This window comes from Heterostelium album, assembly GCF_000004825.1.
Source record: "Heterostelium album PN500 unplaced genomic scaffold PPL_scaffold2, whole genome shotgun sequence".
In the NCBI taxonomy this organism is placed as follows: Eukaryota; Evosea; class Eumycetozoa; order Acytosteliales; family Acytosteliaceae; genus Heterostelium; species Heterostelium album.
The window spans coordinates 2,960,179-2,974,390 of record NW_008805064.1 but is presented as its reverse complement, the minus strand read 5'-3'; the positions used below and the strand labels follow the sequence as shown (position 1 = coordinate 2,974,390).

Sequence of the window (14,212 nt, the reverse complement as noted above, 5' to 3'; positions counted from 1 at the left end):
ATATTTATCTCTGTCTTGTTGCACATCTTACAACAATAGAATTAATATCAGCCACATTTTGACCTTGAACGATATATCCAGCAGTAACACAACGACCAACTTGAATTGGGTATAAATAGTTTGGTAAAGTGTATTTACCTTCCGAAACCTGAACAAATTCATGTGCTTGAACAAGTTTTTGGGATGGAGGAACTTGGAACTCCAAGTAGGTAATAGGAAGTTGACCAGTATTACAAAGTCTAAAGGTAACTTGAGTGTTGTAGACACCACCACTAATCCAAGTGTCTTCCTTTGATTGAATTGCACCTGCTTGACATGCACCATCAGTAGTAATTGAAGAACCAGATGTTGGAATCGCAGTAGTTGTTGCTGTGGTTGTTGGAACTCCAGATTGTGTAGTCGAAGCAGTAGTAGATGCAAGTGTAGTTTGTGTGGTAAATAGTGTTGATGCTGTTGATGATGCACTTGTTGTAGGAACTCCAGATGCAGTGGTTACAGCTGTAGTTGTAGTTGTGGTTGTAGTTGATGTTGTAGTTGTAGGTGTAGTTGATATTGTAGATGTAGTTGTAGGAACTCCAGATGCAGTAGTTGCTGTTACTGGTGTAGTTGTTACTGGTGTAGTTGTTACTGATGTGGTTGTTACTGGTGTAGTTGTTGCTGGTGTAGTTGTTACGGGTGTAGTTGTTACTGGTGTAGTTGTTGTGGCTGTGGTAGTAGCTGTGGTGGTTTGCGTAATAGTTGAACCTGCACCCAGAGTTGTAGCTGTTGTTGTATCTGTTGTAGAGGCTGTTGTTGTAGCAATTGTTAAAGAAGCTGATAATGTGACAAGTGCTATTGTTGAAGCTGTAGTCACTGGTCTTGTTGTCGAAGCAATTGTTGAGGCAGTTGTAGTTTGTGTGATTGTAGACATAGGGCCCATGGTTGTTGCAGTGGTAGATTGTGTAGTGGATGCAGTTGTAGAGGCAGTCACAGGTGTCGTTATGGTTGATGCAGTGGTTGTTTGTGTGATGGTTGAACCTGCACCCATTGTTGTTGCTGTTGTTGATGCAGTTGTAGTGATAGGAGCTGTTGTTGCGGCTGTGGTAAGTGTGGAAGCAATTGTTGAAGCAATAGTTGTTTGAGTTATAGTTGAGCCTTCACCCATAGTTGTTGCAGTGGTAGATTGTGTAGTGGATGCAGTTGTAGAGGCAGTTACAGGTGTTGTTATGGTTGATGCCATTGTTGTTTGTGTGATAGTTGATGCAGAATCGGTTGTTGTTGCTGTTGTAGATGCTGTTGTGGTGATGGGGGCAGTGGTAGATGGTAGCGTTGTTGATGCAATTGTTGAGGCAGTTGTAGTTTGTGTGATTGTAGACATAGGGCCCATGGTTGTTGCAGTGGTAGATTGTGTAGTGGATGCAGTTGTAGAGGCAGTCACAGGTGTCGTTATGGTTGATGCAGTGGTTGTTTGTGTGATGGTTGAACCTGCACCCATTGTTGTTGCTGTTGTTGATGCAGTTGTGGTGATTGGAGCCGTTGTCGCTGCTGTGGTAAGTGTCGAAGCTATGGTTGAGGCAATAGTTGTTTGAGTTAGAGTTGAACCTTCGCCCATGGTTGTTGCAGTGGTAGATTGTGTAGTGGATGCAGTTGTAGAAGCAGTCACAGGTGTTGTTATGGTTGATGCCATTGTTGTTTGGGTCAAAGTAGATGCTTCATTGGTTGTTGTTGCAGTGGTGGAAGCAGTTGTAGTGATAGGACCAGTTGTAGTTGTAACTGGTCTTGTTGTTGATGCAATTGTTGAGGCAGTTGTTGTTTGAGTAATAGTTGAAGCAGGGCCAGTTGTTGTTGCAGTGGTGGAAGCAGTTGTAGATGCAGTTGTAGAGGCAGTCACAGGTGTTGTAATGGTTGATGCAGTTGTCGTTTGTGTGATAGTTGAACCTGCACCCATTGTTGTTGCTGTTGTTGATGCAGTTGTTGTTATTGGACCTATCGTTGATAATCCTAGCGTTAGTGTTTGAGGAGTTGTTGTATATGTTGTTGAAGCAGTAGTTGTTTGTGTGATTGTAGAATCAGCATTGGTTGTTGATGCTGTGGTAGAGGCTGTTGTTGTTTGTGTTGTTGATGCAGTTACTGGTGTTGTGATTGTTGATGCAGTAGTTGTCTGAGTAATGGTTGAACCTTCACCCATTGTTGTAGCTATTGTAGATGCGGTTGTTGTGATTGGACCGGTGGTTGATAGTCCTATTGTAGGGGATGTTGTTGTATATGTTGTTGAAGCCAACGTTGTTTGTGTGATAGTAGAATCAGCATTGGTTGTTGATGCTGTGGTTGAAGCAGTAGTTGTTTGTGTTGTTGAGGCTGTTACTGGTGTGGTGATCGTTGAAGCAGTAGTTGTCTGAGTAATGGTTGAACCTTCACCCATTGTTGTTGCTGTTGTAGATGCAATTGTTGTTATTGGACCTATCGTTGATAATCCTAGCGTTAGTGTTTGAGGAGTTGTTGTTGTATATGTTGTTGAAGCAGTAGTTGTTTGTGTGATTGTAGAGTCAGCATTGGTTGTTGATGCAGTAGTTGAAGCAGTAGTTGTTTGTGTTGTTGATGCAGTTACTGGTGTTGTGATTGTTGATGCAGTAGTTGTCTGAGTAATGGTTGAACCTTCACCCATTGTTGTTGCTGTTGTGGATGCGGTTGTTGTGATTGGACCGGTGGTTGATAGTCCTGTTGTTGGGGAAGTTGTTGTAAATAACGTTGACGCAATTGTTGTTTGTGTGATAGTAGATGCCTCATCGGTTGTTGATGCTGTGGTAGAGGCTGTTGTTGTTTGTGTAGTTGAAGCTGTTACTGGTGTGGTGATTGTTGAGGCAGTTGTAGTTTGTGTGATAGTAGAGGCTTCATTAGTTGTTGTTGCTGTTGTTGATGCAGTAGTTGTTAAAGGACCAGTAGTTGCCAAACGGGTGGTAGCTCCAAGAGTTGCTATTGTTGAGGCAGTGGTAGTTCTTGTCATTGTTGCGTGGCTAGATGTGGACGCTGTAGTTGATTGTGTAGTAGTACCAACAATAGCTGGACTAGTGCTGGCTGTTGTAGTTTGAGTGATAGTAGAGCCTTCTCCCATTGTTGAAGCAGTTGTTGTGTATGTGGTCGAAGGACTGGTTGATTTGGATGAGAGATCCATAAGTGTTGATGCAAAGGTAGATTGGGTAATGGTTGACATTGGTCCAGTTGTGGTTGCTGTTGTTGATGCAATTGTCGAACTGGTACGAGTTGGGTTACCTGTAAAAGTAGAAGCAAGAGTGGTTCTTGTGAGTGTGGACATCTCTGTGGTAAGGGTTCGTGTAGTTGTTGCAGTGGTAGAGATATGAGGTGATGTAGTTGATGCAAATGTTGAAGCAATAGTTGTTTGAACACCTGTTGAAGATTCATCAGTTGTAGAAGCGGTAGTCGAGTATGTAGTGGTACCAATCGACTGAGTTATTGGTGATGATATTGTGGTGGCCAGAGTAGTTTGAGTTATAGTTGAGAATGATCCAATTGTTGTTGCCGTAGTCGACTGAGTAGTTGTGAAACCTGTGGTTGCTACACTAGTTGTGGTGGATGGTAATGTGGTGGAAGGGTTGGTTGTGTCAAGAGTTGTGGCTATAGTTGTGTCTGTTATTGTAGAAGCTTCGTTTGTAGTCGAGGCAATTGTCGAGGCAATTGTTGAGGCAATTGTTGAGGCAATTGTTGTTAATGATGTGGTAATTCCTGTTGTAGTTGTTGTTGTGTCTGGTGTTGTTGTACCAAGTGTTGAAGTCAATGCAGTTGTTGTAGTTGGTACTGCTGTTACAGTAGTTGTCTCACTCATTGTAGACTGTAAATTTGTTGTAGTGGCTATAGTTGTTGCAGTGGTTGTGGTTGTCGGATTATTTGTTGTTGTTCTTCCTGTTGTTCCCGACTCAGTTGAAGCGGTAGTGGTTGTTGTTCTTCCTGTTGTTCCTAACTCAGTTGAAGCTGTAGTGGTTGTTGTTGTTTGTTGGTTTGTTATCGATGCTAAAGTAGATGCAGAGGTGGTTGGTATGACAGTTGATGTGGTTACCGGTGAGGTAGTGGCAATGGTAGTTTGAGAGTTTGTCTTACTAATGGTAGATGAAACTGCTGTTGTGGGTGTGGCCGATGTGGATATAGTTGTTCCAATGGTAGGGACAGTGGATGCTGTAGCAGAGAGTGTATTTGTTGTTGATGCAGTTGTAGTGTATGTAGTTGATGCAGTAGTTGATGCAGTAGTTGAAACTTGTGAAAGAGTTGTGGCAGTTGTGGAAGCTGTTGTGGATGCAGTGGTAGAAGCAGTGGTAGAAGCAGTACCTATAGTCGACGCTATCGTCGAGACAATGGTTGATGCAGTTATCGTAGAGATACTGGTGGTAAGTGCAATGTCAGTAGCTACTCCAGTAGTAGATACTCCAGTAGTAGATACTCCAGTAGTAGATACTCCCGTGGCGGGTGCTCTGGTAGATACTCCCGTAGTAGATACTCCTGTAGTTGGTGATCCAGTCGTAGTAGCAAGCGTTGTTGATTGAGTAGTAGTTGTGGCATGTGCTGTTTGCTGGGAAGAAGCTGTTGTTGAGGTGGGTCCCATTGTTGAAGCAACGGTTGTAGCGGTAGTACTGGCGGTCGTGGTCAATGTCTGAGTGGTAGAGGCAGTAGTTGATGCAATTGTACTAGCGGTTGTAGTGGCAGTAGTTGATGCACTTGTAGACATTGTCTGTGTGGTACTAGCTGTGGTGCTAGCTGTTGTGCTAGCTGTGGTGCTAGCTGTTGTACTAGCAAGTGTGGTAACTTCATAGGTAGGTCCATAAGTTCCAGTGGAATATATAGTTGAAGCTGTAGTTGTTTGAGTAACTGTTGATGCCTGGTTTGTAGAAGATGCTGTTGTAGAAGCTGTAGTTGAGGCAATAGTTGTCTGGGGATTGGCAGTGAATGTTGTTGAAGCTATTGTTGTAGCTAAAGTTGTTTGTGTAATGGTGGATGCCTGGTTTGTGGTGGTGGCGGTGGTGGATGCGGTTGTTGATGCGACTGTACTTGCAATGGTTGAGAAATGATTGGTTGTTGTAGCTGTTGTTGTTGCCAATGTGGAAGCTGTGGTGGCAGTTGTAGAAGCTGTCGTTGTGATGGGGTAACCTGTTGTAGTTGATGCTGTGGAGGTAGCTGTTGTTGAGAAGAGTGTTGAATAGGTAGTTGATGCTGTGGTTTCTATGGTTGATGCAATTGTAGTTGCTGTTGTTGTAGCTGGTGAGGTTGTTACTATTGTCGACGCTGTTGTCGATGCCGTAGTAGAAGCAATGGTGTTTGCTGTACTTGCAAGAGTGGTGACAATTGTACTTGCAGTGGTTGATGCTGTTGTTGTTTGACCATAAGTTGATGCCGTAGTACTTGCAAGTGTTGTAGCTGTTGTTGTTGCAGTCATTGAAGCTGTAGTAGCAGTAGTTGATGCTGTAGTGGAGGCAATGGTAGTGGCAGTAGTAGACGTTGGCCTGCCTGTAGTAGTTGCAATGGTAGAGGCTGTTGTACTTGCTGTAGTGGAGGCAATAGTAGAGGCAGCAGTGCTTGCCAATGTTGTTGCAGTTGTACTTGCAATAGTAGATGCTGTTGTTGTAGGTGCCGTTGTTGTGGCAACTGTAGAAGCTGTCGTAGTTGCAATGGTAGAAGCAACAGTAGAAGCAGCAGTGCTTGCTAATGTTGTTGCTGTTGTACTTGCAATAGTAGATGCTGTTGTTGAGTGTCCATAGGTAGAAGCTACTGTAGTTGCAGTAGTAGTGGCCGTTGTAGTAATAGCAGCTGAGGTTTGTGTGGTACTTGCAATGGTAGATGCAACAGTAGATGCTGTTGTTGCAATGGTGCTTGCTATAGTTGTTGCTGTTGTTGTTGGTCTTGAAGTTGTTGATGTAGCAACAGTAGAAGCTGTTGTAGTGGCAGTGGTAGAGGCCACAGTTGAACCAGTGCTTGCTAATGTTGTTGCTATTGTACTTGCGGTTGTTGAAGCTGTAGTTGTTGGTGTTGTGGTTGTTGCGGTAATACCAGCCGATGTTTGTGTGGTACTGGCAATGGTAGACGCGACAGTAGATGCTATAGTTGCAGTGGTGCTTGCTATGGTTGTTGCTGTAGTTGTTGGTCTTGCTGTTGATGTTGCAACAGTAGAAGCTGTTGTAGTTGCTGTTGTAGAGGCCACAGTTGAACCAGTACTTGCTAATGTTGTTGCTGTTGTACTTGCAGTGGTTGATGCAGTTGTAGACACCCCGCTGGTTGTTGCTGTTGTGCTTGCAATAGTAGATGCAGTAGTAGTTGCGGTCATCAATCCTGAGGTTGCAATGGTTGATGCTGTTGTGGAAGCAATTGTTGTGGCTGTTGTTGTTGGTGCTGCGGTTGTTGTGGGAATACCAGCCGATGTTTGTGTGGTACTGGCAATGGTAGATGCAACAGTAGATGCTGTGGTTGCAATGGTACTTGCTATGGTTGTTGCTGTTGTTGTTGGTCTTGTTGTTGATGTTGCAACAGTAGAAGCTGTTGTAGTTGCCGTGGTAGAAGCCACAGTTGAACCAGTGCTTGCTAATGTTGTTGCTGTTGTACTTGCAATAGTAGATGCTGTTGTCGATGCTGTTGTAGAGACACCTGAGGTTGTTGCAGTTGTACTTGCAATTGTTGTTGCTGTTGTAGTTGCGGTCATCAATCCTGAGGTTGCAATTGTTGATGCTGTTGTAGAGGCAATTGTTGTGGCTGTAGTAGTTGGTGTAGCGGTTGTTGTTGCGGTAATACCAGCTGAGGTTTGTGTGGTACTAGCAATGGTAGATGCAACAGTAGATGCTGTTGTTGCAGTTGTACTTGCTATAGTTGTTGCTATTGTTGTTGGTCTTGTTGTTGATGTTGCAACAGTAGAAGCTGTTGTAGTTGCAGTGGTAGAAGCTACAGTTGAACCAGTACTTGCTAATGTTGTTGCTGTTGTACTTGCAGTGGTTGATGCAGTTGTAGACACACCGCTGGCTGTTGTACTTGCAATGGTAGATGCAACAGTAGATGCTGTGGTTGCAATGGTACTTGCTATGGTTGTTGCTGTTGTTGTTGGTCTTGAAGTTGTTGATGCAACTGTTGATGCAATAGTAGAGGCAACTGTAGATGCAGTTGTCGCGATTGTACTTGCAGTTGTGCTAGCAGTGGTAGTTGTAGGAGTAGCAGTTGGCTGTGAAGTTGTTGTAGCTACAGTACTGGCAACAGTAGAAGCAGTAGTTGTATAGACACCGGTGGAATAGGTAGTGGATGCAGTTGTACTGGCAACAGTAGATGCAGTTGTTGCGGTTGTACTTGCAACAGTGCTAGCAGTGGTCGTTTGAGCATAGGAGGAGTAGGTAGTGGATGCAATGGTGGAGGCAACTGTGGAGGCAGTGGATGCAGTGGTGGTGGCAGTAGTAGATGCAACAGTACTGGCGCCACTACCAACGGAAGTAGATGGCTTCTTACAACCAAGACAATTATCACAATTGGTTGCAAGACACCGGGTTTCACCTCTTACGATTGCACATACTAAATTTGGTGGGCACGCTACATCACCACACATCTCCCCATAATTATTATTTTTATTCCACTCTCTGGTGGTTTGCCGAATTATTTCTGTCGCATTTTTTTGAATACATAATGGTTGTCCCAAGATTTCCACACATACCAATCCAGGTAAACAGTAGTAATTATTACATGTTGCTGGTTGACTTTTGATGTATGTTCCACTTACAATATCTATATTTTTAGTAATAGTGAAACGAAAATTTAAAACATTTTTTTTTTAATTGGAAAATCTTAGTTTTTCAAAATTAAAGATTAAAATCTAATAGTTTACCTAATATTAAAATTAAAAAATAATATTTACAAAGAATCTGTAAATATATTTATTCATTATTATCTTTTATATTTTAAATATCAAGAAGATATTTAATATTAAAAAACAATATTTAATATTTGAGCTCTAGAAAATTATTATTGTTTTTGAAGATTGTAAATACTGATCATCATAATCAGTTTATCTTTTATTTTTTGTATTTTCGTATCTATTTATTTAAATAATTTAATATAATATTTAATTATTATTTATTTAATTATTTTTTTGATTCTATTGATCAATGGTAACAGATAAATATTATACCAAAATCATAAAAACATAATTTTAATTGAAGTATAAAATGATTCAATACAAGAATAATAATAATAAAACATAAATAATGTTTTTTCATTTGAATATTTTTTGGGAGCTACATATGGATATCATATTATTGAATTTCACTATGATCTATTGATATCAATGGATATTCTGATGTTTCTCACTATTAAAATACAAATTTTCATAGTTATTTTATTTATTTTTATACCCTATCACTAACAATATTTACCAAATATTTAATAATATTGATTTTTTTTTTTTGTACCCAACAAATTCTATTGATTGAATATACTCAGAGAGACCAATATCAAACACTCTTTATTCTTCACACAACTCAAAATAAAATAGTGGGTTGATTAGATGTTCAAGGGTTTTTTTAATTTTAAACATTACTGCAGTAATAATATTACCTTTCAAATTATTTCAAATAGAAACTTCTATTCACACTACAAATTTTTTTTATCTTTCAACCATGGTAACATTGTTTGAACAATCAAAATCAGCAGTATAGCTTCACATTACAATAATAATTCAAGAGAAACAACAATGATATTAAACATATATCTATTACTATTATTTTTTTAATTAGAAATTCTTTTAATAATTTTATAATATGAAAATTTATTTTCAAATTTATTTATTTTTTAGATTATTTAATTTATAAAAACAATTAGGTCTTCCATTCATCATTTTACACTCCATATGATTCGGACAGAAGAATGATTTACAATTATATTTTTTGTCGTCATTGGAAATACATTTTGCTTCTCCTTTATCGATAACACAATGTTCATTGTTGAGGCAATTGTGTTTTTTGCACATGTGATTTTCAAGTACATTTCCATTGCTATCCTCACTAGATTCATCAGTTTCACTTTTAATATATACACATCTTGGAGAATTAGAACCTTTCATTGAGCAAATCATATTCTTTGGACAGCCTTTTACTTTACAGTCATCTATTGGATCTTGAGGTTCAATCGGTACACATGATGGATGACCATTATCAACTTGACATTTTGAATTTTCTCCACAATTTATAGTAGAACATAATTTTCCATTTGCAATTTTAAAAATTCCTGTCAACACTTTTATAATTCAATAGTTAAATTAATAAATTCAATTATCGTTTGATTTTAAATATTTTTATTTTCACTTACCTATAAATAAAAGTATCTTCTTTATCATATTCGTTCGAATGCTTTTAAAGAGTATTGAATTTTATTAAAAAACAAATAATTAAAAGATTTAAAAAAAAAACAACAAAAGATTATCTTGTGAACATAGATGTTGAATAAATGAATATATATATTCATTGTTTTCGAACAAAAAAAACAACCAAATAAAACAAACAAATTAACACTACCACCAATCAATCAACCCCATCTTATCTTCAAAATTATGCTCATTTCCCACTATCCAAAGAATGATAAAGTAGTGAATTAAAGAAAAACCCAACCATACTGAGAAAGGAAATATAATATATTTGATTATATTTAAAAATAACTTTTAAATATAAAAATTTTTTAGACTCAACACTTTTAATAGTTTAGTTTGATTAACAAATTTTAATTTATTTATATAAATTGTAATGTTGGTTTGTTGGATGTTTGATTGTTATTTATTTTATTACTAATGAATACTTTTGTTTTGTTTGTTTTGTTTTTATACTTTATGATTATTTTACATTCATTACATTATATCTTCCATGCTATATGATTGATTGATTGATAGATAGATTAGTATATATTAAATTAAACAAAAAAAGATTAATTCATTAATTACTTACCTATCGTATTGGGATGACATTTTCTTTTCGGCATTCAAAAGTCTCTTTAGATATGGTGTACTAACAGAGAACTGCTCATCGATAGCTCTCAATTTGGTCTCGAGAGATACGACACCATTGATCTGTTGTTCCAATTCATTCAAAATTGAGTGTCCACTGAATGATTGTGGGTTCTCATGGAATGTAACCATACCATCCTTTTGACTGATAGTTGCAAATATTTCACCATCTTCAATCTATTATATATATTAAAACATATTAATATCTAAAAAAAGTTGATCATAATCACCATGTAGCTACATACCATCTTTAAAACAATAGCTTCGGCATCAGCTGGTGAAAGCTTTACATTGTCGGCGATATCACGAATCGACAAAGTCATAAAGGTTTGAGTCAATTTCTTAATATTTCTTCTATGTATCGATCTAATAGATAATTTAACTAAACCAATATTGTTATCCTATAATATTAATATAAAAGTAAGATTATTAATTTGTTAGTTAGAATGAAATAGATAGATGTTTTGTTTTGTTTTGTTTTGTTTTACCTTTTGGAAAGTCTCAGCATTTTGATGGAATTTGGTGTTAATCTCAGCCATGTTACCGCTGAGATAACAGGTACCAAAGTCAATGTATGTCTTACAGTGATTCTTGATGGTACGTTGCACTACGAATGGAGTGTACTTGGGGAATCCTGGGGTGGTACCGTGCACCGAGAGGAACACCAAATAGTATTTCTTGTAGGACTCGATTGCAATGGCACTGAGTGCGTGTGCCGGTGCAGTCCAGACCTGCTTGAACGACTCCAATGCCTGCTTGTGCTTCTTCATGGTGGCAAAGACGATACCGGCATAGTAGAAATAGGCGAGAACATCTTTGATGGCGATCGATGTCTGCTCGGGATTCACGTCGGTAATGCTGTTGGTGATCACTGGCATCGCGACGTGGTAGCTCTTTGAGAGGATACAGAGAATGAGGAAATCCGAGTGGATCGGTGTCAATTGTGATGGACGATCTGTCAACGCACAGATCGCATGCTTCAATGGTAACACTCCTCTTGCTGGTTGTCTCAATTGATGCAAAAGATCTCCAAGATGTCTACAAACCAAACAATCTGACAACAACAAATGTAAACATATTAATTAACAATGATTCTATTCTAATAAATTCTTATTAAACTTTAAAGGGTATAATATATACTTACAATGAACTGGTGCAGCTTTGATTTGTTCTGAAGTGGCAACTTGTATGAAATTTATAACTTGAGTAATATAGCTTTGTTGATTCTTTCTAGAGTCACTAATCTTTGCTTTTCTAAAACATAGTTATAAGAGTTTGGATTAATTAATTAATTAATTAATAAGTCAAATAATCAATAGTGTAATTGTGATTGATTGATTGAATGATTGAATGATTGATTGATAACTTACAAGACAAAGAGATAACCAAGAGAATGAAGTTTTGGATCCAAAGTATGTAAAATATTATCTAATACACCATGATTGTGCTCTAATATCTCTTCGAAACGAGTCAATCCATTCTTCATTGCCTTTGGTGCGACATCTTTCTTGGTTGATTCAATAACAAACTGATCCATCTTTTGTATGTCTATATTGTAATTCTATTTCTTTATATAAACACAAACTAATCTAATCTAATCTAATCTAATAAAACAACAACAACAAATAAAATTATGATCAAAAAAAAAAACAGTGTAATAACAAATTATTAAAAATAAAAATTATTAAAAAGATAGTTTTGATGATTTTGAATTTCAAGAAATTTTTAATAAACAAAAAAATTTTATTTTCTTTTAAATAAATATATTATTATATTTTATATCATGATGATGCTGATGATTTATTGTATCTATCTTTATCAAATAAACTATGTTTTGGTGGTTCATAATAATTCTTACAATAATCTACATATCTACTTTCTTTATCTCTTATCTTATTGATGTTTGATTGATGATTGATTGATTGATGGATGTTAGTTTAAATGATTGATAGATTGATTGATTGTTGTTTTAATGTTTGCTCAACCTACTAATTTAACAATGTTATTATCACCTTTTGATGTGATTGGTTTCGTAAAGATTGTAAGCATTCCATAGAGATTACCAAATACTACGTCGGTGGAATAACGATCACCGATCATCACTATCGATTGTAGGTTGTCGGTGTGAAAGTGTTCTTTGACTTTTTCGATGCCATTCGGCTTCTTGGTGCCGTGTTTCAAGACCGATAGACCAAGCGTTGACTCTAGTCTTGTGGCCTCTCGAAAGTCAACGTCGTCACTTGAACCAGCGGAATTTGAGAGAATCGCAATCGATTGCTCACCGAATACACCACGACAACGATCTACGGCCTCTCTAAACGGTTCATATATTACATCGGCATATGGTTCCGTCAGGGTGTTATCCTTATCAAACAACACCGCGCTGAATCCCATTTGCTTCAATCTTTGAAAATCTATAGATCTGACATCTTTAAACTCGAGATGTGGTATTAACAACGATCTATTTCCAATGATCTTACCAATACTTTTAATTGCCTCAAAGTTGAATCCTTGTACCATTATACATACATATATATATTGATTACAATTATTATTCTTCTTAAAAAATTAAAAAATTAAAAAAATTAAAAAAAGATAATTATAATTAATAAAATTTTAAAAAATAATCGAACGAATCATAACACTATAAAAAAGAATTGTCCACTTTCAAAAGAAGAAAGATAGTGTGCGTTATAAGGTTGTTAACTAATATATAAAGTTACTGTTTAAACAGTAATAATTTCTTATGATCATTTATAGATATTAAAAAAAAATGTTATAATTAAATTTCACCTTGATATGATTGTTAAACTACAAATAAATACTGTTTTCTTTAATATTGGTAGATATATCTATTGAAACAATAGATGAAACAAGATTATTCTTACATTCATAGCAAATGATCATTATAGTTTTTTTGTTGAAAAAAAATTTACAAAAAAAATTCACAAAAATTGAACAAAAATCAAAAGTTCTCTGATCAGAGAATATCACAGTTTATTTTATTAAGTTTACACACACAATCAGTTATTACAAAATGTTGTCGTCTGTTGCTAGAAGATCATCAAATACTTTATATAGATGCTATGCTTCATCAAGGTAAAATATAAGATATTTCAAAAAAAAAAAAAAAGATCAAAAGAAACATTGTCTAATTAACTAAATGACTACTACGATCGTCATATTATAAATTTATATTTTAGTTTGATTCAATCATTGAATCAACCAAATCAAACAAAAGCATCATTAGATAAAGTATTTTCACAGATTTCAGCAGATACAGAATCACAGGTTTACGATGGTTTGATTCAACAATACAGTAAGCTCAATCTCGAACGTTCATGCATCTCTGTTGTCAGTCTTTCCAACGTCAACAATATTACACTCTCTGACCAATCATACAAAATCATTCAAGATCAATGGGAAGATAAAAACGTAAAGGAAGAAGACGATCAAGACTACTCCTCTTTGAACTACATTCACAAAGAATACTTGGCATACAGAGAATCATTGACCAGAAGACCATGGTTAAAGAAATAAATCAATCGATCAATCAATCAATCAAAATAATAATAATAGTAGTAAATCAAATCACTAAAACACCTTTATAAAGAATAGTACATCTCTTATCTATCTATCTAATCAAACTAATCTACTTTTTTTTATAATTATGTCTCCGATATTATAAATAAAATTCTTACATGTAATCAATAATAATATAAAACGTAACGTACGACAACGACAATACACGTCTTGGTTATTATTAATATTATATTTATTTAAAATATTTATTTAGTTAATTACAGGATGATAGTAGTAATAATAAAATACTACTATCAATTACCTGTAATCATATAATATTAAATTGATTATATAGTATAAGATATTGTTGTTGTTGTTGTTTTTTTTTTTGTTTTTGTTTTTTTGTTTTTAGTTAGTTACACCTTTTTTATGAACAACTTGTAAATATGTATAAAGAAGAAGTCATTAACTTTGATTTATACTATACTATTGATTGTACGTGGAGAGGTAATAACAGTTAGTTGTAGAAGAATAGAGTTTGGAAGGAACATTAAAGAGAACACTAGATAGAAAAGCTATGAAACTTAGCCATACACGTGTTCTAATTAAAGGATATCAATGATATCACAATGTAGGATGATTGATTTTTGATTGATCTAGAGATTTTAAAAATGTTGTTGGTGACGG

The 14,212-nt window shown here is 36.1% G+C and overlaps 4 protein-coding genes across 4 annotated transcripts; 1 reads left to right on the top strand and 3 right to left on the bottom strand.

Moving 5' to 3' along the window:
- Positions 1–4: 4 nt before the first annotated feature.
- Positions 5–9,343, bottom strand: PPL_02455 (uncharacterized protein; the record flags this gene model as incomplete). The annotated part of the gene is made up of 3 exons (XM_020573442.1): positions 5–7,737; positions 8,851–9,243; positions 9,316–9,343. 3 exons carry the CDS (start codon positions 9,341–9,343, stop codon positions 5–7), a joined length of 8,154 nt encoding a protein of 2,717 aa, XP_020436537.1.
- Positions 9,344–9,651: 308 nt separating this feature from the next.
- On the bottom strand, positions 9,652–11,540 carry CSN3 (PCI domain-containing protein; the record flags this gene model as incomplete). The annotated part of the gene is made up of 6 exons (XM_020573441.1): positions 9,652–9,661; positions 9,945–10,180; positions 10,249–10,404; positions 10,492–11,041; positions 11,144–11,257; positions 11,374–11,540. The coding sequence occupies 6 exons, from the start codon at positions 11,538–11,540 to the stop codon at positions 9,652–9,654; spliced, it is 1,233 nt and encodes a 410-aa protein (XP_020436536.1).
- A 244-nt stretch (positions 11,541–11,784) lies between these two features.
- Positions 11,785–12,523, bottom strand: PPL_02453 (uncharacterized protein; the record flags this gene model as incomplete). The annotated part of the gene is made up of 2 exons (XM_020573440.1): positions 11,785–11,895; positions 11,993–12,523. 2 exons carry the CDS (start codon positions 12,521–12,523, stop codon positions 11,785–11,787), a joined length of 642 nt encoding a protein of 213 aa, XP_020436535.1.
- Positions 12,524–13,040: 517 nt separating this feature from the next.
- Positions 13,041–13,543, top strand: PPL_02452 (uncharacterized protein; the record flags this gene model as incomplete). The annotated part of the gene is made up of 2 exons (XM_020573439.1): positions 13,041–13,102; positions 13,207–13,543. 2 exons carry the CDS (start codon positions 13,041–13,043, stop codon positions 13,541–13,543), a joined length of 399 nt encoding a protein of 132 aa, XP_020436534.1.
- Positions 13,544–14,212: the final 669 nt, after the last annotated feature.